General features: G+C 39.0%; 3 protein-coding genes across 3 annotated transcripts; all 3 read left to right on the forward strand.

The window, feature by feature from the left end:
- The first annotated feature begins 737 nt into the window (after nt 1-737).
- On the forward strand, nt 738-4,776 carry LOC147858577 (uncharacterized). Its single transcript, XM_087325214.1, has 6 exons — nt 738-1,624; nt 1,699-1,946; nt 2,053-2,207; nt 2,286-2,395; nt 3,614-3,901; nt 4,004-4,776. The coding sequence occupies exons 1-6, from the start codon at nt 1,043-1,045 to the stop codon at nt 4,514-4,516; spliced, it is 1,896 nt and encodes a 631-aa protein (XP_087181340.1). The 5' UTR covers nt 738-1,042; the 3' UTR covers nt 4,517-4,776.
- A 4,067-nt stretch (nt 4,777-8,843) lies between these two features.
- LOC147858578 (uncharacterized) lies at nt 8,844-18,304 on the forward strand. The gene is made up of 9 exons (XM_087325518.1): nt 8,844-9,243; nt 12,532-12,741; nt 12,846-13,099; nt 13,919-14,189; nt 14,270-14,353; nt 14,646-14,777; nt 15,612-17,329; nt 17,436-17,535; nt 17,710-18,304. Exons 1-9 carry the CDS (start codon nt 8,947-8,949, stop codon nt 18,043-18,045), a joined length of 3,402 nt encoding a protein of 1,133 aa, XP_087181644.1. The 5' UTR covers nt 8,844-8,946; the 3' UTR covers nt 18,046-18,304.
- Nucleotides 18,305-20,371: 2,067 nt separating this feature from the next.
- EIF3C (eukaryotic translation initiation factor 3C) lies at nt 20,372-23,793 on the forward strand. The gene is made up of 3 exons (XM_087325369.1): nt 20,372-20,504; nt 20,617-22,443; nt 22,640-23,793. Exons 1-3 carry the CDS (start codon nt 20,481-20,483, stop codon nt 23,660-23,662), a joined length of 2,874 nt encoding a protein of 957 aa, XP_087181495.1. The 5' UTR covers nt 20,372-20,480; the 3' UTR covers nt 23,663-23,793.
- Nucleotides 23,794-24,758: the final 965 nt, after the last annotated feature.

Here is a 24,758-nt window from a genome sequence, read left to right on the forward strand (position 1 = left end):
GGCTTAAATATAAGGCAAACGCACTTTATATTATGTGGGTGCTTTGTGTAATGTAAACAAAGTAGCAAAAAAGACGTGATATCAAAGGTGAATGAATTTCGATGGAGAAGAAGAAACTGGCTTTGCATGAAGAGAGACATTGAAGAGTAAAAACCATAAAGCGATATGTCGCGACACTCAGTAAGCTACGAAGGAACGGATCATCTGAAAGGAAAGGGGAGGAGTGGAGACGTTGGACAAGAAGGAACTCCCAACCCACCCACCCCATCCCAATGGAATGAATGAATGAAGGAATGGAGCTTTACCTTATTTATTTTTAAGTACCCCTCCTTCTTTCCTTTTGGAAGGAGGTGGGTGGGTGATACATAACATAACATAGGTGGGCTAGACACAGTTTTGTTCTTCTCATCTCTACATAACGAAAGACGTGTGAGATGAGGTGCCCATATCATCATAATCTGCTAATACATACATTATACATACTCTGTTTCACCTGGATTTGTTCTTATCAAGGTACATATGTACATATATTTCTCCGCCTTCTTCTTCTCCCGTCCCTCCTCCATTATTCTCACTTTTCGTCATTTCCATATATGTAGTTTCTCAGAATCAGTTAATATTTTTTGAATAGTTTCCTGTCTATCAACATACTAGCCTATATGTCATATGTCAAGCTAGTTGCTGTCTGTGCTCATTGATCGGTTACTTGCTTCCGAGTAAGCTCGCTTCCTTTGTATGTATGTAAATCCAACTGTTTCGAAAATCTCCTTTTACGAAAAGTGTGTGGCCCAACATTCCTGTGCATCTTTCAAAGAAAAAGAATAGCTTTAAATGCTTATGCATCCTTAATAGGCTAAAACTGCAGCTCTGTTGTTGAGCCTCTGGCATTCATGTAACCTTTGCCGGTTGAATTTTTAAAAAAAGGATTGTGGTTGTTTGATTCGTATGAAGGGAAGGAAAATCTGTAAGAGTTATGGATTAGCGATTGATTGTTTAAGGGAAATTTTTAGGGGTAGCATCTAAAGCAATCCGAAGTGAGTGGATGAAAAGCGCTAGTGCAACAGATGAAACTGGTAATAATCAAGTACATTGGGCAGGATTGAAGAACTTATTGTCAAGTAATGAGAAGAGTACCTGCAGATCGGAGAATGATTCAAACCAGTTGCAATCGGAACTCTTGGATATGATAATGAAGCAAGAAAGGGCATGTGAAAATTGTGAGGCTGCTGTAGAGGAACTAGAAAGGCATCTAAAGTTGCTCAAAGTGTCAGTTTCTATGGAAGCAATAGCGTTGCTTCAAGAGACCCTAGATAATAATGAGACAGAAATCGGTGAAGATGAGACCCACAGATGTATTTGTGTTTCAACAGTTTTTGATGATAAAACCAGCGGCATTATGTATAGGACACATGCTCTTACGCATGGAAACTATGGGTTTGATATCATGCCTTTCCATACAAGGGAAGGACAAGATGTGAAGGACCTTGAAATAAGAAGAGTCAAGTCAGAGCTGCAAAGAAGGAAGCTGGAAATACAACAACGACCGCATGCTGATTTGAGAAGGCTACTGTCTTTAGTATCTCGAGAAGAAAGAAGCATCATCTCTGATAAATTTGTTGATAAGGTATTGGCATTCTTATCTAGTTTTATGTCAAATGCTTCTGCAGAATTTGTAAGATATGTTTGGGAATGATACAGCTTAATACAAGTTCTCAACATGCAAGAGACCACCTCCATGATCACACTCAATTGTTGAAGGTCGTAGATTCAAATAAAGACACTGTAGCTTCAGCTGAGGATATTAATAGCTTGGTAAACAAACCCAAAGAAGAAATCAAAAGAAGTTTGGTTTCAACTGTACGTATAGAAGCATTGCAAGAGGATGCCGTAGCATTAGGAAGAGGAGACAGTGAGAAGGATCTGCCATCACCTCCATATTTGGAAAGGTCAGTTTCCAACTCGATGACTACCACATTCTAGATCTGTTTTGCATTGTTGATATCTAATGTGGTGCCTTCTTTTGCATGGACATGTGGGCTACTTGTCAACCAGCTCCTTTCCATCTCCTGAAATTTTAAGAAGCTCCAATAAGCTTCAGGAAACCATCAACGCATGCTTGTTATCCATGCGAAACCTATGCAACACCATTAAATCCCATAGTATACAGAATAATGCTTCAACCGTTATTGATGAAGGGGCAATAGAAGGTTACATATATGTGAGCTAGTTTAATTGGGATTTGGCACATGTACCAATGCTCATTGTGCTATTATTGATGTGTGCAGATGAGCTTTCCATTTTGGAAGAAACAATCATCAAATTGAAGGAAATTTGTGAGGAACCTGGTAATCAAGCAATTTCTGGCATTATGAACCACCAAATAGATTGTGAAAAAGTAAGTGCTCGTTTTTAAACAATGATTTAAAAATTCTGACATGACTCATGAATTTAAATGTCAAACATAAATTTAGAGGATTAAACTTCAGATAATTTAGTCTTAGCTGCTGAACTTCCACCAGTTAAGCATTTTTCAGTTTCACATATAATTATTTGGCACATACTAGTCCCCTGGCATGGTTCTATCGACCATGTAGGTTTCTCAGAATGAGAAACCCCTTTTCAAGTCTCTTAGACTACCCACAAAATGAGGAGGAGAGAAACCAAGAACATTGTTCCAAATCTCTAACAAAGAAGATGAGTCCATGCAGGAATGTACTGAAACTGTGAAATAAAGGAAATTACAGCAGCCAAAAAATAATAGAAGCATCAGATTTCTTGTGTTTCTGCCAGGCATTGTTTTTATCAAAGGATACATAAGAAAACTCAAATTTACAATTACTTCTAATGATTTTTTCGATAGAAACACATAACATAGTGCCATGGATTTGAGCCGTCAGTATCTTTCGGCATCCCTACAGTCAAGTTGTTATCACATTTAAGTTCTGATAATCGAATAATTGTATTACTCAATGCTTCCATCGGTGGCATTTACTGTAAGAAGGAAAAAAGCCTGCTTTGTGTGCCTATATCCACGCAAAACTCACACTAGAATGCCCAAAAGAATGAAACTTGAAGAAGGCAGTTTGCTCAGCTGTTAATTTTTTAGGAACTGAGATATTAAACTTTGGGGAATGACTCTTTGAATTATAGCCACAATTCACAAAACCATATATAACTACCTGACATGTATATGGTCAAAGGGTTCCTATATTAAATCTTTAGGCCAGCTTTCATGAGATGATTGATGTGTAGGCTATGAACTTGTGTTGATAATATATGTTGTGTTTTATTGTGTGTGTGGAGCACAAGTTAAGGGGATGTGAATTTTAAATTTAGAAAGGTTGATTGCCATATGCTGGAACATCTGATTGTATAGTCCTTTTCTTTCAACTATATATTTGTGTTAGTAGGTATCCAACTCCATGCTTATTTTTCTGTCTCTGCTCTGTGTTCAGCTTTGTTTGCTAAGGTTATTCATCTGATTATTACCAAAAACAATGCTTGAACATTAGTTCAATCCATATTTCCTGAGCACAGAGATGGATGACATTATATTTTGGGATGCGTAGTGTCCACCTTCATAATCAAAACCTGACTCATCATTTTTCTGCAGCTAGGATGTCCAAACATCATCAATGGAATAATTCAACATGCCCAGGTCGAGTGCAAGATCACAGCCTTACAGTCTGCATGCATAGAGAAAGATAAGAAAATTGAGGATCTTGAAAGTTGGATACGAGCTATATTAAAGGACAAAGAAAGTGTTATGAATGAGAAGTATGAGCTTGCTTCAGTAGTTAGGGAGATGTATATGGATGCTGAAAAACAAAGGCAACGAATTGATGAAATCCTTAATTTGAATGAAGAGCTTTTAGAATTTTCACAGACAAAGGAAGACAAGGTAAACTCACCATCTCCTTTTTGTCGTGACCTACATTTTTCATTTACATAGTATGTCAAATATTCATTTTTCTTGGTTAACAATAAATTCAAACGTGGGCAGCTAAAATTGCTGAATACAAAGATGGAAAGCTATCGGAAACGTTTGAAAGATGCAGAAGAGGAGAATATTAGTTTATCACAGAAGGTGACAGCACAGAAGAGAACCTTGAGGGATATGAAACAAGACCATGAAAGTTTGAGGAATGGATACGAAATTTTGAAGTTGAATTTGGCATGGGCAGAGTTTCAACGACGACAACAAAAGGCTGCATTGGAAACAGTAACATCTCATTTACACTTGTACAAAGAGTACTCTCAGGACACAGTTTGTGATGATGAGCCAAACCACATGAGTGCCTATCGACAAAAGCAATTGAGAAGGTTCATAGATGACCTAGAGGAAAAATTACTCGTCATGGAAACTGAGGTTTCAAAAGCCATCAGAGAGATGCCCGTAAGGAAGAAGTTATCAAACACTAATGATGGAGTGTTAGAGTTTTGTTGGCACACGTCTTATAACTTGGTAGATGATCACCCTGTCAAAATTTTTGAGAACAGAACAATGGCTGACTGACTTCAAAACATGGGGCATTCACTCCAGCTTAATAAGGCACAGAGTTTATAGGTGACCCAGAGGGAAGCAGAGAGTCGAAATTCTCGAAACCCATCTAATATTCTAAGGATAATTGATGTATTCCGAGGAAGAGGTCAAAAAGCAACGAATTCAAGCGTTTCATTTGAAACTCTATGATTCCCAAACTGGAGATGAGAGTTTATGTTTGATTTTTTTCATTATATTTTAAGGCTGATGAAGTGAAGTTGATTTCTTACAAATTTGAAAGTAGTTATCAATTTCCTGTAAAAATCCAAAGTTTTGAACCTGTCCTATTTATAACTTATAATATATATATATATATACATATCCTGCCTTACGATGATTCTTCTGTTCTCTAACCAGATGGACGAGTGGGTCAAAAGCTTCAGCATAATTATAAGTGGAGTGTTCGTTATGTGCGACAAAAACATGATTATTAAGCACAAATATTGAACCCATGATAGAGGGTATATGTCTGTAGGCATGTTTGTTTTATGATGTTGCTCATCGTCAATGCTCCATAAAAGTTTGAATGGTTGCGTTGTCCTCTTCTTTTCTCAATTATGAAATGGGCAATCATTTCAAATTTAGCATTTGCGTCCTTCTAAAAGCAAATTCCAAATAACATTACCACAATCCATTGCACGAAAAATGATGCCAAGGGCACCTTATGTCCTTTGAATCAAGTATCTTTTTGTAGAAAGCCATATCGAGTTTTTAGAAATTCTTTGCCACATGAATGCCAAAAGGCAAATATATATTCCTAGAATGCCTCATCAATATTTTACAAATACTATGCCACCTTGTGAAAGTATGACAATGACTTAATATGAACCATCCACATGAAGCCCCATTATTACATACCTTTTTTTATTGCCTCATCATACCACCCCTTTGGGAATTGTGATGAGCCTCCCCGACATAAGATTTCGTTGCATGATCCAAATGTCAACATACATTTTGCCTGTAATTCCACCATTCTCAAATGGCAATGAACTAAGCACCTAAATATCACACATTTGAAACCATTGTCTTTCTCAAATGGTAGTTGTGCTTAAGGAATTTCTTGATGGTGCTAGGCCACCACATGTATTCTAAGTGGATGTCAACCCCCAGTTCGTTGCCTATCAGAATATCAAATGTCATCTTTGTCAATTGGTTTATAATGTAATCAAACCACATAAGTAAATATGAGTACATTTAACTTCCATGTGCATATTCTGAATGTAACTTGAGACGCATACAAAATTGATTGCGAAATGGGATGTGCTCCATAACATCTACACATGAGCATACATTAGATTTGAAGTGCCATGTTGGTCATTTTTTATAAAAGATGCTTTTGTGACGTGAAACATGAATGGTCACTTATTGTTATAAGCGCATTTGACAATGCATTCATATTCGAATTGTGGAGGTAATTAGACATGTAAAATTCATTCATAAGGGCCAAGGAGAGGAATCCACACACATTACTAAACCCAACGAAAGGTGTGTAGCATTTCAATACGTTTTAATGCGTTGGGGGTGAGATCAAGGGTTCAACCATGGACAATCTCAATGACGAATGTGTTCAATTGGGAGATCTCAAAGTTGGTGAGAGGAGACAATAGGAAAGGATGTGATGCAAGCAATGATGCCACAAAGTTGCATAAGGAACTGAAACCCATAAGTGGAAAAAGGAAACGACATGGCAAGTGACTAACCGGAAAGAGGTTGGCCCCTGACACTATTCTGCAACTTTATAGGGAGATGGATGGGAACATCGATTGGGATAGAGAGAGAGATGTCTTCTAAGACCAAATCTGGCCTATGAGACAATTGGTTTACAATAAATGGGGCGTGTACCCAATCATCGAAAAAAAAAACAGCTTAGATAAAAGAGTTCTAATATTGTACAAAACGTGCTATGCTTTAACATATTCTATAAAGGAAATGCTCTGAGCTAGGCCTAGTTTCATTTCCATCCAAGTCTCTCGAAAAGGAGCAGGAGATCAAAGGGTTTCAATGTGGGTGTGGCCCATGGCCCCAATGTAAAAGATACCCCAACCATACCTTGTAGGTGGTGTAACTCACGTTACCTTATCTTCTTAATTGCTTCTATACCATGAGTTACTTTGAGGCCCAATATCCGAGGGCGTTTGGTTGTTCTTTGGGTTTTTGCTTTAGCAAAGAAGAAGCCTAGTGGTGCAACTGTGTCCGCATTCATCGTCTCCCCTTTCCTTCAAAATTTTCTTTAGTTACATGTTGGTGAATATTAGAAAGGTTATGGTTAACATTTTGTAGCTTATTCTCCCTATGTTGTTTTAGTTCTAAGATATATCTACCTAGTTTCTGTCACGGACGCACCAACCGTGGACTAGGACGAAGCACAGATGATGGGGCTACTGGGAACGACACAAGAGAATGAAGACGGAAATGAAGGAGACAAGAACAAGGCTGGAACACCAACGGACGTGAGCGACCATGTGCCGTCCTTGCCGGAGACTAGAACACCGACGGGCGTGAGCGACCATGTGCGATTCTCACTGGAGACTAGGACACTGACGGACGTGAGCGACCATGTGCGGTCCGCATCGGGAACACGAACGGGAGTGGACGACCATGTGCAGTTCTCACCGAGAACTGGAACATGAACGAGCGTGAGTGACCATGTGCGGCCCTCACTGGGAATTAAAACGTGAGCGACCATGGGTAGTCCTCACTAGGAATTGGAATTGGAACACGAACGAGTGTGAGCGACCATTGCGGTCCTCACCGGTAATTGGAACACTGACGGACGTGAGCGACCATGTGCGGTCTGCATCGGGAACACGAACGGGAGTGGACAACCATGTGCAGTTCTCACCGAGAACTAGAACATGAACGAGCGTGAGTAACCATGTGCGGCCCTCACTGGGAACTAAAACGCGAGCGACCATGGGTAGTCCTCACCAGGAATTGGAATTGGAACACGAACGAGTGTGAGCGACCATTGCGGTCCTCACCGGTAACTAGAACAATAACAAGTGAAGGAGTGCAGGTGAAGCAATCAACTCGACTTCTTCTATCATGAGAGGGTAAATAGTCGAGGTTGATCCAAAACATGGGACAAACGGTAGCAATAGAGAAATTGACGCGATACCCACCAGGAAAGTGAGTTGTTGTGACCCCCACCAGAACTAGAAGGTGAGCGATCAAAATCGATCCTCGCAAAAGAAAGTAGAGGGCAATGTGGACCAAAATGAAAATGGAGTGCAAGTGAGCAATGATTCGATCCCCACCAGGAAAGTGAGCGGTTGTAACCCCCACCGGAACTGCAAAGGTGAATGATTGAAATCAATCCTCACCAAAATCATGATGCAAAATGATACCTATAGATGATGACAATGACAATGATGATAATGAAAGACCAGGCAAAGTATTGTTGATGAGGATGAAGGTTGGGTGAAGTAGTGTTGATGAAGACAACAAGAGGTGCTGAAAAATGATGACGTCGAAGACAAGGCAATGAAGACGATGATGATAAGGTAGCGCCTTTAGAAGGAACGACTATGACTATGGTGACGATGGCGTCTCTAAAACCAAGGATGTTGATGAGGGTAACTCTAGATGCAAGGATGACGACTAACAATCGGCAACGGTTCGGTTCAAGAGGGTCCAAACCGAACCGTTTAATTTTTTGAAACTTGAACTGAACCACGAAACCATTAAACCAAACGATGAAACATTTTTCAAACTGTTAAACAATTAAAAACCGTAAAAGCTGTTAAGCCGTTAAGGATGTAAGTTGGAGTCGTGCATGTAAAGTGATACTCATCCTCTATCTCTATGGGATATAATCTACATATGCTTTCCTCTTTGGGGACTCTATTAGTACGATCATTCTCAATCTTAAGTTGGTGAGATGATATTCTAAGTTGTCCAACGACAACAGTTAATGCAGTTGATAAGAATGTATCTAGATATTTTGGTCGTGTAATAAAACGTAAGTTAGAGAAGTGCAACATTTTATATGGTAGTGGCTGGTAGTGGCTCTATACTACGGAGAGAGATAGTGACCCGCCAGGGGGTATCGAGAGCATACACGTGGGTCGTGGGTGGGTAGGAAGAAATGAGAGACAACAAGAACAAGAAGAACAACAACAGTATGTATCAGTATGTATGTATGTAATAATATATGTAGACTGTATGTACATAGTAGCAAACTCACTCAATCACTGCCTTCCCTTCCTCCCTCCCTCCTGTCTATCTGTCTGTCTGTCTGTATGTTTGTCTGTGTGTTGTGTTGTTCCTATCGGCGACGATGATTTTCTCGCGCAGCACGCCATCCAGGTGAGGTGAGCTCGGGTTAAACCCCACCAATCCCCTCCTCTCACGCTCACGCCTGCGCTCAACCTCACAAGATTGATCGGAAGTGGCCAATCACCATGTTTACTCCAAACAGAAAGGCTTGGCCAGGATGGTCGCCATTGTCCACAGAGCCGAGAGAGAAAGGAAAGCTTTCTGTGCCCCTTGGTCCTAGCATCATCACAGATGGGAGAGAGCTGAGTCCCGTGAAAGGTCTCATTACATCACTCGAAGCTAACGGAACCTTTTCTGCTCAGCAGTCTGAAAGTGAAGTAGTTTGGGAGCGTTTCAAAGAAGCTGGTGCTCTGGACGAAGGATCCATCGCAATGAAGGATCGTTCATCATTAATGGCACACATTTCCAAATTGGAATCTGAGGTACTCTCAACGCGTTTTATGTATTGTTTTCTTGCTGCTCTGGAGTTTGCTTAAGTTATGGCTTACGTGAATTTGTGTGAATGCATGCAAATATGCATTGACAATACACTTATTACATCTCATAGACTTGCTACGGAGCTTCTGTACATCAAAATTCGTGACTCTATTTGACATTTAACTATAATCCTACAATCAAATTGTCATTCTGCCAAAATGTCTTTGGACTACTGATGAATTTCAGTACTTGTGATCAGTTTGTAACCCTACAGTGAAAGTGAAATTGTCGTTCTGCCCAAATAAGTCCTGGCATTACAATTTATGTGAGGATTGAAACCATATGTGTAGAATAGAATAGCTGTTTTATCGTCCATGATGAGGCCAATTTTGACCTATGGGACCAAATCAACATATCAGGTTGTATGTGACTCCTTCTTAAGAAGGGGGTTTTTACTACTATATATTGAAAACTCTCTACGTGAAAATAATGCACTTACATATGTGCTCAACCTTCTTGGTGAACATTTGAGAATGACACATTACTCATGCCTGTCTAACAAGTCATCATATTTCTCACGACTTACCTTATACATTGAGCATGTGATCAATAAGTGATATTCATCTTACATACCTTACAGTGTTTCATTGCATGTGATTCTCAAACATATAATGACAATTCCAATTCAATTAAGGTCTAGACTCATAGCATACACTCCATCTATTTGTGGATGGGACCTAACTTGCTCATACAATCATGCTACAACTGCTCTATACTTTAATAGCATTCCAATCTCTATCATTCTTTCCCAATGCTCACTCCTTGATCTTGATAATGTATTAATGGCTTTCTTGAAGTTCACAAAACAACAATATAGCTTTTTCCCTTGATCCAACTTTCTCCATGATAACTCTTAGTGTAACCAAATGATCGATACTTGAATGTAGTGATCTAAAGCCTACTTGACCAAGTGCTCGTTTGTGATGATGGTCAGCCCATGAGCTAATCTTTTGTTCCATGATAGTGCTATATAACTTGGCCATAAGTGGGCTAACCATGATATTTTGATACCAAATTTTTATCTTCTCCTTTATGGACTGGTTTAATCCAATTCATGAGCCATATTCTAATAAACCCTATGTGATAGCTTGATCCATGTTATTTGCTATCCATTGACAAGTTTGTGGTCTAGTCCATTTTCCGCTCACTTGTCATTAAAGTTGCATCTGCCAGTTTTCCATTAGATATATTTTTTGCCTCTCTATTATTATCTTCAATAGACACACATACCTTATATGGTGTTTCAATACTCAATGTCATAGGCATTGTCTGATCATACATATAAAGCTTAAGTACATATTTTTCCATCTCCTCATCAATGAATTTTCCAATTATATCTTCCTTTTTTCCCCTGAGTTGTCTCCATGCGAACTTTGGTTCGAGTTTAAACTTTTATGTTTTTTTTTTTTCTTGCATTTGATAGTATTGCCTCTTCTTCCTCTTCACCATTCTTCAACATTGATACAAGGTCAGGGCTATCTCATTTTTATCTTTTGTGAGCTTGTACATTTTGAGTCTAGCCTTGCATCCTCCATCAAACCAAGCATTGCATGGGAAACTATTAGCATTCCAGGTCCACCTACACGTGCGGTAAAAATATTGATATCCTACCTTGAGAATGCCATCCTTCAATCGCGCCCAATTTGTTTTCACATCTTTACTAAGGGAGAGGTTCATGACATACTCTCGTAAACCTCATTCACATATAGATTGCCGTTTCTGTAGCAAGGTCACATAATGTACCTCTTTTCCTTTGTACTCTAATGCATTGGTCAGTGTGTGAGTTAATAGCCTGGCAAAGAGAAGATGCATGGTTTTGAAGCAAAATGCAATGTGAGGTAATAACCTGGCAAAGAGAAGGTGCCTGCTTTTGAAATAAAGTGCAAACTTCAATGAGTTGAAAGCCAGAAACACGGACTGGGGAGATGACACCATATTTGGTAGGTTTATGTGCATTCGGGTCAATAAAGAGTAGCTGCATGCCATAAAGGTTGCAAGGATCATGAGAACAGAGCACCAACACATCTGTTCAGTTATTCATGAACAGATGATAGCCATGAATTTGCGTCACAGCAGCTCACTATGTAGGAAGCAGTTTGTGATCGTGGTTATGAAGTGCAGTACAGAGATAGACAGTATGGATGTGGTGGAAATTGCCAGAAGCTGGCAGTTTGGACAATGTTGGGGATGACAACCTTGAACATTCTGGCAGTGATAATGTTAATGTGAGGTTCTGTCTGAGGCATTATTAACCTGTTAGAAGCTCTGATTATAAGGTACTCTTCGTCAGAAACACACAAGGCTTCTTAGACAGGATTGTCAAATATCAGTGGAAACAGATAGACTGGAACCTGGTGGCAATGGATTCCTGGAGAAATGGCAGGACGACTTTTGCACCCAAGGGTTGGCTGAGCAAAAGAGAGAATAACCTGTAAGGAGTGGAAGCAGACAGAATTTACACTGGCTGAGAGAATAAACATGGAAGGGTGACATACAGCTCTTGACTTCTGTTCAATAATTGATGATAAATTATGCAAACTCATCAGAGAAAGAACCTTTTTGTTTGTTTTGATCATTATTGAGTTATAGATTGGATTCTTAGATCGATGTTCTTTGTTTGGTGATTTTTGTAAATCCATGAACTTTGAAACAGATTTATTAGGACACTTTCAAATTTTTTGACTTTGGTCGATTATGTTAGATAGAATGCATGCCAAGGAACACATGCTTCTATAGTTTTATGTATCATGCAAGGTAGTGAAAATGTGCCATACAACAGGAGAAGAGATAATCGAAGTCTTATACACTGCTTCCTTAAGATCTCTCTTTGTCTTCTGTCATTCTCGTTTTTAAGAAATTTGGAAGACTTCGTAAACATTCTTCCTCTGAGAAAATTGGAGGTTTTGAGTGTAGCATTTTATTTTACTTCTCTCATACAATGAAATATTTGGTAGATTGTTTGTATAAAGACATATGTCTATTGTAAACCATGGGAGAAAGATTTGCATTTCCTTCGAAATTTCAATGTTGTGGGGCAGCTGGAGCTTTTGAGGAATGCCATATGCACTCCCAATAATGTTCTTTTATTGAGGAATTTGAAAAATGAACGCTCTATTTTTTAGTATTACATGTTCATCGCGTTATAAAGCGCTTTATTTTCCACATGCGTATAATTGTTATGCTTAATATATGATTGCAAAGTGTCAAGGATCATTTTATTGATATTGATACAGCTTTATGACTATCAATATAATATGGGGCTTCTACTCATGGAACGTAAAGAGTGGGGCTCAAAAATGGAGAAATTGAAAGCTTCCGCTCAAGATGCCGAAGAAAACCTAAGAAGAGAGCTTGCAGCCCACCTTATAGCTATCTCTGAAGCTGAAAAACGAGAAGAGGCCTTAAAGATGGCCATTGGACTTGAAAGACAATGTGTATATGATGTGAGTCTCTTCCTTTTGTTCAAATGGATATGAATTTCAAGTAGATCTCAATTTGTAGTTGCCTCCCTTTTGTACACCTAATTTTTATATTATATTCTACTCAGCTTGAGAAGGTTGTGAAAAACATGAGGGCTGAGTCTGAAGAATTAAGGCATCTGGCTGGAAATAAACTAAATGAGGCACAAGAGCTGATTTCTGGTACGACCGAGAAGGCATTACAAGCAGAGTCAAAGCTGCACGCTGCAGATGTTCTCCTGGCAGAGCTGAGCCGCAAGCAAGGGATTGCAGACAGAAAGCTACAGGATGCTGAAGCACAGGAAGCCATTTTAAGAAGGGAAAGGCTGGCATTTAAGGCTCAGTAAGTTGCTAGTTGGCCTATATACTTGCTAAGTCTGTGCAGTTTTATGTATCATACATACATAGACATGGGATAACCATATATGATTTGACAATTTACTTGCTAAGTCTATGCAGTTTTATGTATCATAACAATGAGTTGCTACGATTTTAAATTGTGAAAATTGAGACGGAAGAGAATTTAAAGAAGACCCTGGCAGGGTGAGGAGATATGCGATATGCTTTTCAACTTGGCCAATGTTTTGTCTGGCCTAGTTTAATAGGAGCTGTGGACCAGTCTGTACTCTATTGTATATGATATGAAACACGATCTTCACTAGTGACCATCACTGAATGTAACCTGTTGTCTCCCATATTGTTGTATATGCTGTGAACACTCCTATATGCTCAGTCAGACATTCTGTAAATAGAAATCAGGAGGATCAGTGAATATTGCAGTTTGTGTGTCTTATAACTTGTGATATGCTAGAAATAGAGGAATAAATTATTCTAGTAACGGAGCTCGTGATGCTATAAGAGGCTGCTTTCAGAAGTTAATGATGTTGAAAGAAACTTGATCTTAGACAGCTAATATTATCCCTTTTAATGGAATAAAGTATGGACGGCTCTTTGTTTGTAATATTTCAGTTCCCATTTTTGGTCCTTGTATCTTTCCATTTCTTGTAGCATTTTTCCAGAAAGGTTATTTGCTTGAACATATGTACTGCGATATAACCTTCATAGGATATATTTAACCAATTATTGAATAACTTGCATGGGTCATTCATAATAAACGTTTTATCAAATATGTGAATGCAAAAGTTATGATTTTTAAATTTAGGCAAGAAGCTAATGAAGAGGAGCTGAATCGTCAGAGACAGAGCTTGCATGAATGGGAGAAAAAACTGCAAGACGGCCAGTCCAGACTACTAGAAGGGCAGAAACTACTTAATCAGACGGAGGATGTTACAAATAAAAAGGAGTGTGCTCTGAAGAAAATGGAAATTGATTTGTTAGCAATGAAACAGCAAATTGAGACTGAGCGCTCCTTACTCCAGCAGTCAGAAGCTGATCGTATGTCAAAGATTTCTGGTTTGGCAATTAGGGAAGAGGTGAGTGTGTAAGCATCTGGTAAAATATCCACTTGGAGGCCTGGCAACTAATGCTGATAATATGTTTCTGAATGAGTCAGATTGCTGTCAAGAATGAGATTGCACTGGCAAAGAAAGAACAAGAATTGCTACTGCTTCAAGAAAAAATTTCCAGCAGAGAACGTGTAAGATATCATGGATAAATTCTAATAGTCCTATTAACTGCAGAATCTCCATTTTATCTGATGGCCTTAATCTATGCTGAGAAAGCATATGCATCATTACATCCATAGACGAAATCACCAGATTGGATTGTAGTCAAATTTAGCTTATGGCGAATCATTCTTTTAACTAACTAATCACATCTAACATGTAACATTGACCTTATTAGATAATTTTATATTTAAGATGTTTGAGGAAACCAAGTTTTCTATCTTATTTGGTGTGTGACATAGCTCTTGTTATTTTTATTTGCAGTTACTAGAGCAGCATCAGGAGCATGTGAAGGCAACTGAAATTCTTGTTTCAAAGGAAAGAGAACGTGTAGAAGTTTTAGAGAATGCAGTAAAGCAAAGAGAAGCAGCATTGCCTGAGAAACACCAAAATTTGGTAAGTCCTAATTAGTTGATTAAAATTCTTTATTGATGTTTTTAGCTCCTTTTAGAGTGAAAGTTTCAAGGGAAAACATGTGAGTGAGAGAATTAACTTGCACAGAATGTTTATAATTATAGTTGCTTACATTGATAATGTTATAACTAGGTTCATGTGAACCTCTATGATCTATTATTATTAGTATTGTGAATATATATGCTTATATATTTCACTTTCCTATTCATACCTGTAAATGCATATGTGCGAAAAACAGAGATGTAGATTTGGGTGGAAATTAAAATTGATACTATGGTTCGTGGAATATAATTGAACATGTGATAGATTAATGGCTGTGCACTGTGCTTGCATGCTTTATGACAATTCCATGTTTTTAAAAATTCGTTTGCCGTATAGAGTTCTGGGTGGATTTTTTGTTAATTCAATTGTAATGCATCAGTATGGGTGGTGCAGAGAAGCATCCAAGTATGGTTGCCCTGTTCAAGCAGAAATGAGCAGTTTCTCTTCACTAAAGGATCTTTAGGAATTTACACATGCATATTGATGGCATGGGTTATATGATTTAGTTCTTGGACTATAACTTTTTAGAGTCATATGTGCTTAGACTTTGTGTTGATATCACATGGAAGATCACTTTCAAAATTAAATTTTCATTATTGATGTTAACTTCTTGCTACTAGTTGCAAGACTATCACCTGAAACGTTTTGAGTTCATGTTGTTCATAACTGATGCAAATATGTACATCTTTTGTGCCCCCAGTTCTCAGAAATTTATGTTGCACAATCATGTTCGTATATTTAATTCAAAATATTCAAATGATGTTTTATATGCAGATCGAGCTGCAAATGTCAGTGGAACAGCAAAGAGAGGAAACCAAATCCAAAATGGAAGAGTGTGAAAAACTTCTTACTACACTGCAATTACAGAAACAAGAGTTGATGGAAGAGGAAGAGAGGCTTAGAGTAACTGAACAAGAAAGGTTAGAACTGCTTAAGCTGCAGACGTGCCTAAAGGAAGAGATTGATGACTTCAGAGGTAAAAAGAAAGTAGTAGTCATGGAAGCTGATGAGCTGAAGAGAGAAAAAGAGAGATTTGAGAAGGAATGGGAATTGCTTGATGAGAAGAGAGAGTGTCTGCAAAAGGAGCTGGAAAAGGCTGACCTGGAGGCACACAGAGTGGCAGAGTGGTTGCGTGTTGAGGAGGCAAGATTGAAGGAAGCGAGAAGGCTTCTACACAACCAAATTCAAAGAGAATCAGAAGCATTGCGGCTTGAAAAGGAGGATTTCACCAGAAGAATGGAACATGAGAGAGCAGAATGGTTCAGTTCTGTAGAGAAGGAGAAGGAGGACCTTGTAAGGGATCTAGAGCGGAAGAGCAGAGAACTGGAGAAGAGCATAGAAAAGAAGAGAGAAGAGATTGAAAGCCAACTGCGGGAAAGAGAACTTAAAATGAAGAGAGATCTTGAAAGGAGGAGGGAAAACATAGCTATGCAGATTAAACTAGCTGAAAAGCAACTAGATGATGTCAAATTGGAAAAGGTCGAGCTTGATAAAATGAGGGAAGAAATATCTAGACAGTGTGAAGAATCTGAGAATCAGTGGGTTGAGATCAGGAAAGATATCAATGAGCTGCAAGTCCAGAGAGAGAAACTTAAGGAGCAGAGAGAAGCTTTAAGTAAAGAAAGGGAGGAAAACCTTCAAGAGGCTGAAATACTTCGGAAGTTGAAACTCCAGCTGAAGGCTCCGGATGCCAGCCAGCAATGTGAAGAATGGGAACCACCCAGCAATGGAGATAAAATGTTGACACCATGCTCGGATCCAGATGTTCCCCAGACCGATGCTGATGATAGAGATATTCTGTTTTCAGCCAAACTTGACAGTAAAATGACTCCTGGAAAACTGAAAGAGTCGCCTATGCGCTTTTCTTGGCTACAGAAGTGTGTATCAGGTCTATTATTAGAGAAAAGATCAGTGTTCAAGGAAAATAAAAAAGATCAGGAAGAGCGTAATGCTTCTCCTGTAGCTGACTTAAACAACAAACAACTAGATACAGTATCTGATGGAGGGAAATTAGGGTTTGATGGAGCTTCTAGATCAAATGGAAGTATTACTCCTAGTACCAAGAAAGGAAAACAGAAGAAAGAACAGAAGAGAAGAGACCAGGGTGTCAAGCGGACACATTCTATTGCTGCAACTGTGGCGGATGCTAGACTAATATTAGAGCCCCATTCTCAACAAGGTAATGAAGCTTGGATCAATCATAGGTATGATGGATTAAAGATGCGCAATGACAACAAGCTTCTGGATTCAGGTGCTTGGTCTGCTATCGAACAGGACAAAGACACTATATCTGATAAGCAAGTCAGGAAGCGGGTTTTTAGTCAGGCTAATGATATTGTAAGTGATGCAGAGACAGAGGACACAGAGGTAGAGTCTGAGATCACAACAAGGGGAAGGAAGAAGCAGCGACAGAGAGATCATGGAATATCTGTCTCAAGTGATTTAAGGGACACTCCAGGGATGAAGCGTTACAATTTTAGACGCTCTACCGTGTAAGGCCATATTAAACAAGATATTTTTCTGAAGTTTTCCTATTAATATTTAGTTATCTCAACTGCAGGACTTTCCTAACTATTAATTTGTATGTGTCAATTCCAGTACAAAGACAGGAGCTTCAAAAATATCTAGTGATGCTAAGGATAAGCCAATAGCTAGCCAAGAAATACACGATTTGCAAGATGTGTCTTCTGCTAACCATGTACGCCCATACTAATACATTGCATGAATTTATCTAGCCACTGTTCTCTTGTTTCTGAGGCTATAAGTACATTATCCTAGATATCTATATGACAAGGAAATGGCTCTTAAAATGTAGATAAATTCATTGAATTATGGTTTTTTTATTTTTAAAATATGCTTGTGGAATAATCAGGATGCAAAGGTCAGGATTGATGATCCTCTCAGAGATCAGGTTGCATCTGACAAAGTAAACAGTGAAGTTGTGCTTCATGAGGAAATGAGCATCTTTAGATATGAAACGAGTATGGTTGATACCAGAATCAACCAAGGGAGAGAATGCAGCAAACCTTCACATGGAGAAGAGTCTGAACGTGAGGATGAGTATGTTGAGGACGAGAAAATTGATGTAGATTTAGATATGGGAGATGGAAACAGTGAACTTGACAACGTGCAAGAAATCAGAGAAGAGGATGGGAAAGAGGAAAAACTAAGTTTAAAGCAGAAGTGGTGGGATTACCTGACCACATGAAAAATGCACAATTTGTACAACTGAATAATTGATTGATTTCCACTTCCTCCATTTTTTTGCATATCTTAAGAAATACTTCAGCTATAGAGTTTTGTTTGAGATCAATTTTGGGAAGCATGTAATGATAAAAATGCTTAATGTTTGGCTATGCTGCCAGCATACAATTAGACAACAGTAGTTATCAAAATACATACGTACAAACATGTATATGTATATATGTATCTTAATTTTATGCACAGACAGACACTGCATCTTTTTCTGTAGCAGCACAATGCAGGGATGATAAAATAGTGCTGATGTTTATGTTAATAGTTAGAACTTCGATTGTAACCCCTTGAAACGTAGAAGTTCATTTCTTCACTCTTTGAAGGCTTGCATATTCAATGCCCTTGAGTAGATTGGCTATATTGATATTGTTAGCTGATAGTGCCAAATTGGCAACGTCATGTGCTACATCAGGTATATGAATTCAGCAAATCCTGATGATAAATCCAATATAATTTTAATGCCGTTCTCCTGTGCTGTATGGTAATATGAGTGGCTGTTTTAATTGTCACCTCTTCTCATGTTTTTCACCCCTGATGTGATTGTTATGTCAGTCATGGTGAGGGTTTTTACCTTAAAAGTCTTTTAAAGGTATTACCTTGATATTGTATGCCTTAATATCAATAGTTTTCAATCTCCTCACAAAGTTACAATGCCATTTATATTATTGATGTTCATTTTTTTGTGTAATCATTGGGAGCTGTCAAATTGTAAATGTGTACCAATCACAACTTCATATTGTGAAATGCTCTCAAGAATAGCTCCCTTTCCATTATGTTCCAAGTTACATTTTATAGACTACTCTTAGCGTGGAGGGTGTTCTCCTGCTCCAATTAGCTCTTCTAATTATGGGGGCTTGGTAGGGGCCTAATTTGGGTGTGGTTCATGTGACCACCACAATATACGTTGGTTTTCAATGATAGGTCTTGAGAAAAATATGATGAATGAAAAGGATTGAGAACAAAAAATTGGAGAACTTAATGAAGGCTATTTAGAAGTTTGTGTCATTCTCTTTGCGGTTGACTATTCTATCAAAGTGGGAAATTTTGGAGTGGGATGATGCACTATAAGTCAATCCACACTTGTAGACATATAACGTATAAAACTTATTTTTACTAAATGACATGAGAATATTAAACACAATTGAGTAATAGAGGTTCAATTCTAATTGGAGAAACAATATTCAAGAGTTTGCTTGTGAATTTGATACTTTACATTGGAGTAATGTTGAAGCTATAAAGAGTTTAGAGTGAAAACCAATGCTATAAAGTAAGGGTACTTTGGTGCAACTTTGGTTATTGATGGTTATGATGACTGGATAATGAAGATCAGTGGGTATGGTACAATATTCTCACCTTCATAGTTTCCTATGGAGGTGAGAACCAAAAGATACTATACCATGCGCACTTTGACGAATATAGCTAGTAGCCCACTTTAATTGCATTTCCAAAGCATTGGTGTTCATGGTATTGAACATAAAGATTGTTCATGCTACTTGGGTTGTAGCATGTTAGGTATGGAGATAATCTCATTTCCCTCCTCTTAATTTACTACAATCCAAAAGGTGTAACTCGACTTGCATCAAATTTTGGAATATGATGGTGAATCTATCATCGTCAATGATGGTGTGTATATAAGTTACATGGATTGTGTTGTTTTGAACAAGTGCCCACCCTCTCATGTGCAGCCAATGGAAATAAGAGTGCATTAGATATGGTAGTTGGACTTATCACCAAGAGTAACAACCTATTGTATAAAAGGTAACCTTCAAGAGATTACAAGGTTACTGCTTCATTCCATGTATTCAGTCAAATATACATTTGCTGTCTTATGACGACATCAACTAAAACTCCCTTTTATCGAGCCCTACAATTTAATTGTGCTTGGATGCTCTAGTGATAAGAATGCAAATCTCTACCTTCCCTATTGTTTTTGCATCATGTTTGGTATATTGATGCTCATGGCTCTCTAAATATTTCATCCATGCGGGTGTGTCATACTCTTGATGCTTGAAGGACCTTTAATGCTTCTTATAAAATATACCAAGCAATTAGGTTGACATTGTGCTTTTGTACATATATAATGTCTTCTTAGTGCGTATTCTACTCATTACCGACGGGACGGACGGACGGACGGATGGACGGACGGACGGAACGAAGGACACCGAAGGAGGAGGAGGAGGGAGGGTCACTAACATAAATACCTAAAACAATTATTAGTTCTTCTTATCTCTGTCTCTTCAAAGAAACGCTCGCTGCCCCTTCCTTAGTACTTACCCACTCCCAAACCCTAGCAGCGATCCTCCCTCCCTCCCTCTCTCTGCGTTCTTTCTTCTCCTTCCCTCCTCCGCGTCCGACCGCTCCTCCGCCTGCAGGTTTCTGTCGTCAGCCATGGCTTCTCGTTTCTGGACTCAGGTAAGCATCTGTCTTCAACCCCCCCTCCCCCCCAAAAAAACATCTCTGATTTCTCCATGGCTCCCCCTCCTACCGTCCCTTCCACCAACGTCGTTTCCTTCCCCTTTTGCAGGGTGGAGATAGTGATACCGAAGAAGAAGAGAGTGATATTGATGAGATCGAAGCCCCTGGCCAAGACAGGCCGGAAGCTTCTGCTGCGGCCAAGTATATGATGGGTGATAGTGATAGTGATGATTCTGACGATCAACGGCGAGTTGTCAGATCTGCCAAAGATAAACGATTTGAAGAACTATCTCACACTGTGGAGCAGATCAAGAACTCTATGAAGATCAATGATTGGGTGAGCATTCAGGAGAATTTTGACAAGCTCAATAAGCAGTTGGAGAAGGTACTCCGAGTAACGGAATCTGAGGTTGCTCCTCGACTCTACATTAAAGCTCTTGTTATGCTTGAGGATTTCTTGGTTCAATCCTTTGCAAACAAAGAGGCCAAGAAGAAGATGAGCTTGAGTAATGCCAAAGCTCTCAATTACATGAAGCAGAAGCTGAAGAAGAACAACAAGTTTTATGAAGTTGAAATCGAGAAATTCAGGGAAAATCCTGAGTCAGAGGTTGAGGAAGAGAAAGAAGAGGATGAAAGTGATGAAACTGGATCTGAAGTCGACTTTAGTGTCGAGGAACCTTCCAAAATAGGTGCCTTTTCAGACTCAGAGGAGGAGCAGGAGGAAGAAGGTGAAGGAGATGGATGGTCAAAGCAAAGAAGCAAGAAGGATAAGATTATGGATAATCAGTTTAAGAAGGATCCAAGCGAGATCTCATGGGATATGGTGGACAAGAAGGTTAAGGAGATTATTGCAGCCAGGGGCCGGAAAGGCACTGATAGGGTTGAGCAGGTCGAGCAGTTGACTTATCTTCTGAGAGTCGCAAAGACACCCGCCCAGAAGCTTGAGGTTTTGATGCACGTGGTTTCTGCTCAATTTGATATAAATCCAAGTCTCAGTACACATATGCCCATTCCTGTATGGAAGAAATGTGTGCAGAATGTTCTTGCCGTTTTGGATATCCTTGCAAACTATCCGAACATTGTGCTAGATGATGCAATGGATCCTGAGATGGAAAATGAGTCCCAGAAAGGTGCTGATCACGATGGACCTATTCATATTTGGGGAAATGTTGTCGCTTTTCTTGAAAGGCTCGATGATGAGCTATTCAAGAGTCTTCAGTTTATTGACCCTCACACTAAAGATTATGTTGAGAGGCTTCGTGATGAGCCGCTATTCATGGTCCTTGCACAAAATGTGCAGGAGTATCTTGATCGTATCGGTGATACAAAGTCTGCTTCAAGGGTTGCTCTTAGAAGGCTTGAACATATATACTACAAACCACAAGTAGTTTATGAGGCAATGCGAGTGTTATCGGAGTCTCAAGTTCGGCTAGATGCAGTAAACAATAATGCTGAGGATGAAGATGATGACTATGATGAAGAAAGCAAAAGATTTATGAAGGCATCAGCTGATGTGAAAGGACCTCCTGCCTTTGTGAACATCCCAGAAATTGTTACAAGGCGATCATCTTTCCCAGAGCTTAGTAGAACTTTAATGAATGAATTGGTCTCTCTTATTTACAGAGTTGGTGATGAACGTACAAAGGCAAGGGCTATGCTTTGTGACATTTTCCATCATGCTATCAATGATGAATTCCATACGGCTAGAGATCTGCTACTAATGAGTCACCTCCAAGATAATGTTCAGCAGATGGATATTTCGACACAGATTCTTTTTAATCGAGCTATGGCTCAGCTAGGCCTTTGTGCTTTTAGGGCATCCCTCATCGTGGAGGCTCATGGTTGTTTGCAAGATTTATATGCTGGTGGAAGAGTGAAGGAACTGCTTGCACAAGGAGTTCAGCAAAGCCGATACTATGAGAAAACGGCTGAGCAGGTAATTATTTATAAAGATGTCAGCATTTAGGACATTTTAATTGTTTCTTCTCCATACCACTATCTTTATGGAAAATCTTTACGAGAAAATCTTTATGGAAATATCGGCATTTAGTGCATTTGGTTTTTTCCATCTCTTTACCATTATCTATGAAGTGCTTTTGAATCGCTAGTTTTTTCTCTATGTCATGATATAGGAAAAGCTTGAGAGGCGTAGACAGATGCCTTTCCACATGCATATCAATCTTGAATTGCTGGAGGCTGTGCATCTTATATCGGCTATGCTGCTTGAGGTTCCAAACATGGCAGCAAGCGTCCTTGATCCAAAGAGAAAAGTGATCAGTAAGAATTTCCGAAGGCTTGTTGATATTAGTGATAGGCAAGCATTCACAGGGCCTCCTGAGAATGTGCGAGATCATGTTATGGCTGCCACTCGAGCAATGACCAAAGGTGATTGGCAAAAAGCGGTTGAAGTGGTTCAAGGCCTTGATGTATGGAAGCTTCTGGCCAAGAAAGAGTCTGTGGTTGAAATGCTTAAGAGTAAGATTCAGGAAGAAGCTCTACGCACATATTTGTTTACATACTCCCCATATTATGGTGCATTGAGCTTGGACCAGCTCATGAAAATGTTTAACCTCTCAGAGCCTCAGGTTCATAGCATTGTGAGTAAAATGATGATTGCCGAGGAGCTTCATGCAAGTTGGGACCAGCCGACCCGCTGTATTGTCACTCACAATGTTGAGCCCACAAGGCTACAAGCCCTTGCAGCTCAGTTTGCTGAGAAGTTGTCAGTTCTTGTTGAGAGCAATGAGAAGGCATATGAAGCACATACTGGAAGTAGTTTGGAAGGGCTTCCATCAGGAGGAAGACGCAAAGAAAATCAAGAGTATGCTCCTGGTACTGGTAGTCGTTGGCAAGGAGATTTCACATATGGCCAGGGGAAACAAGGTGGATATACAGGTTATGCTGGAACCAGGAACTATAGTGGTGGACGAGGTGGTCAGGGTAGAGGAGGTGGTTTTAGGGATTCAAGGGGTGGCCAAGGGGGAGGGCGTGGTGGTGGTGGTGGTGCGTACAGCTCTGTGTTCCAGAGCACTAGATATCAAGATGCTTATAGTAGTGTGGGTCGAACCCCTTACCAAGCTGGGCCTATGGTTCGGGGTTCTGACCAAGAAGGGGCAGGTAGAATGGTTAGCCTAACGAGGTCGGTGAGATTTTAGGTCAAAAGCATTTTTGGGTAGGTTATCGGCCTTTTGAATTGTTAACTATATTTTTGTTGTCTTGAGTTGGTTTCTTGTATTGTTTTCTTTCAAATAACATTCCAAAAAGAAATGTACTGTTATTATGAGTTTTAGTGGTGGTTTTTATGAAATTTATGAGAATTATGATGCTTAGTAATTTATATTTTCTTTTGCCATTCTAGAACTGTAGTTAATTTCCTGAAAAGTGAGTTTCAATCAAATTTGTAAAAGAGTATTCTTGTTTGAGGTGCATGTAAACTTGCCTCTATTTGATGTTCCTGACAATTGTTCATTGTTTGGTTTTTAAGTTATTAAAAAGAATGATTTGAATGCATGCTGTGGAAGATAGAACTCTTAAAAGAAAATTTGATTACAAACTGTAAGTTAAGTTCTTTGACAGAATGTATGTCCGTCATAATTACACCTGATGATCTCTGTCTCTGCTAGATTAATTTCTTTTGTGTAAGCATGCTATTAATTGATGTCTCCCATTAATGATTTAGAAAATAATTATTTTGCTGTTACATTTGACAATCATACAAATGTATGCGTCAATTAAATTTGATGTATGTATAAATTGTTACATGAAATTTAATTATTTTCTTTCAGTTTTATTAGTCACCACATTGTGAAATGTTCCATTGTGCTGGATTTCTGTTTTTGTCAGCTCAAATTCTTTTAATATGTGGTGGTCCCAAGAGGTCTTTCAATACCTTTTGATCTTTTGTTGATGATAGCAAGCAAAAACTACTCGGTTTAGAGTCAGTAACTGTATAGACTTTGTGCATCCATTAGTTGAAAGATTTGCTCATCGGCCCTCACTGTAGAAAATAAATTATAAGAAGTTGCTTTACTTCAAACTATAACTTTATCATTGAATTGCTGGGAGAGGCTCACTCTGGAGAGCTTTGTGAGGCGAGTCTCAGTGTCCGGTTTACAAACCTCAAAAAAAATAAACCTCCTCTTCTGAATCATGAAAACATGCAAGCGATGCCCTTTTCCAGGATCTGAGGTTCAGTTTATTACCCCTTACATCAGAAATTTTGTCGATTTCTGGCAAGCAAATTCACGCATG

This window comes from Azolla caroliniana, unplaced genomic scaffold, assembly GCF_043228905.1.
Source record: "Azolla caroliniana isolate FFs.n. ecotype wild unplaced genomic scaffold, voAzoCaro1.0.p SCAF_10, whole genome shotgun sequence".
NCBI lineage: Eukaryota > Viridiplantae > Streptophyta > Polypodiopsida > Salviniales > Salviniaceae > Azolla > Azolla caroliniana.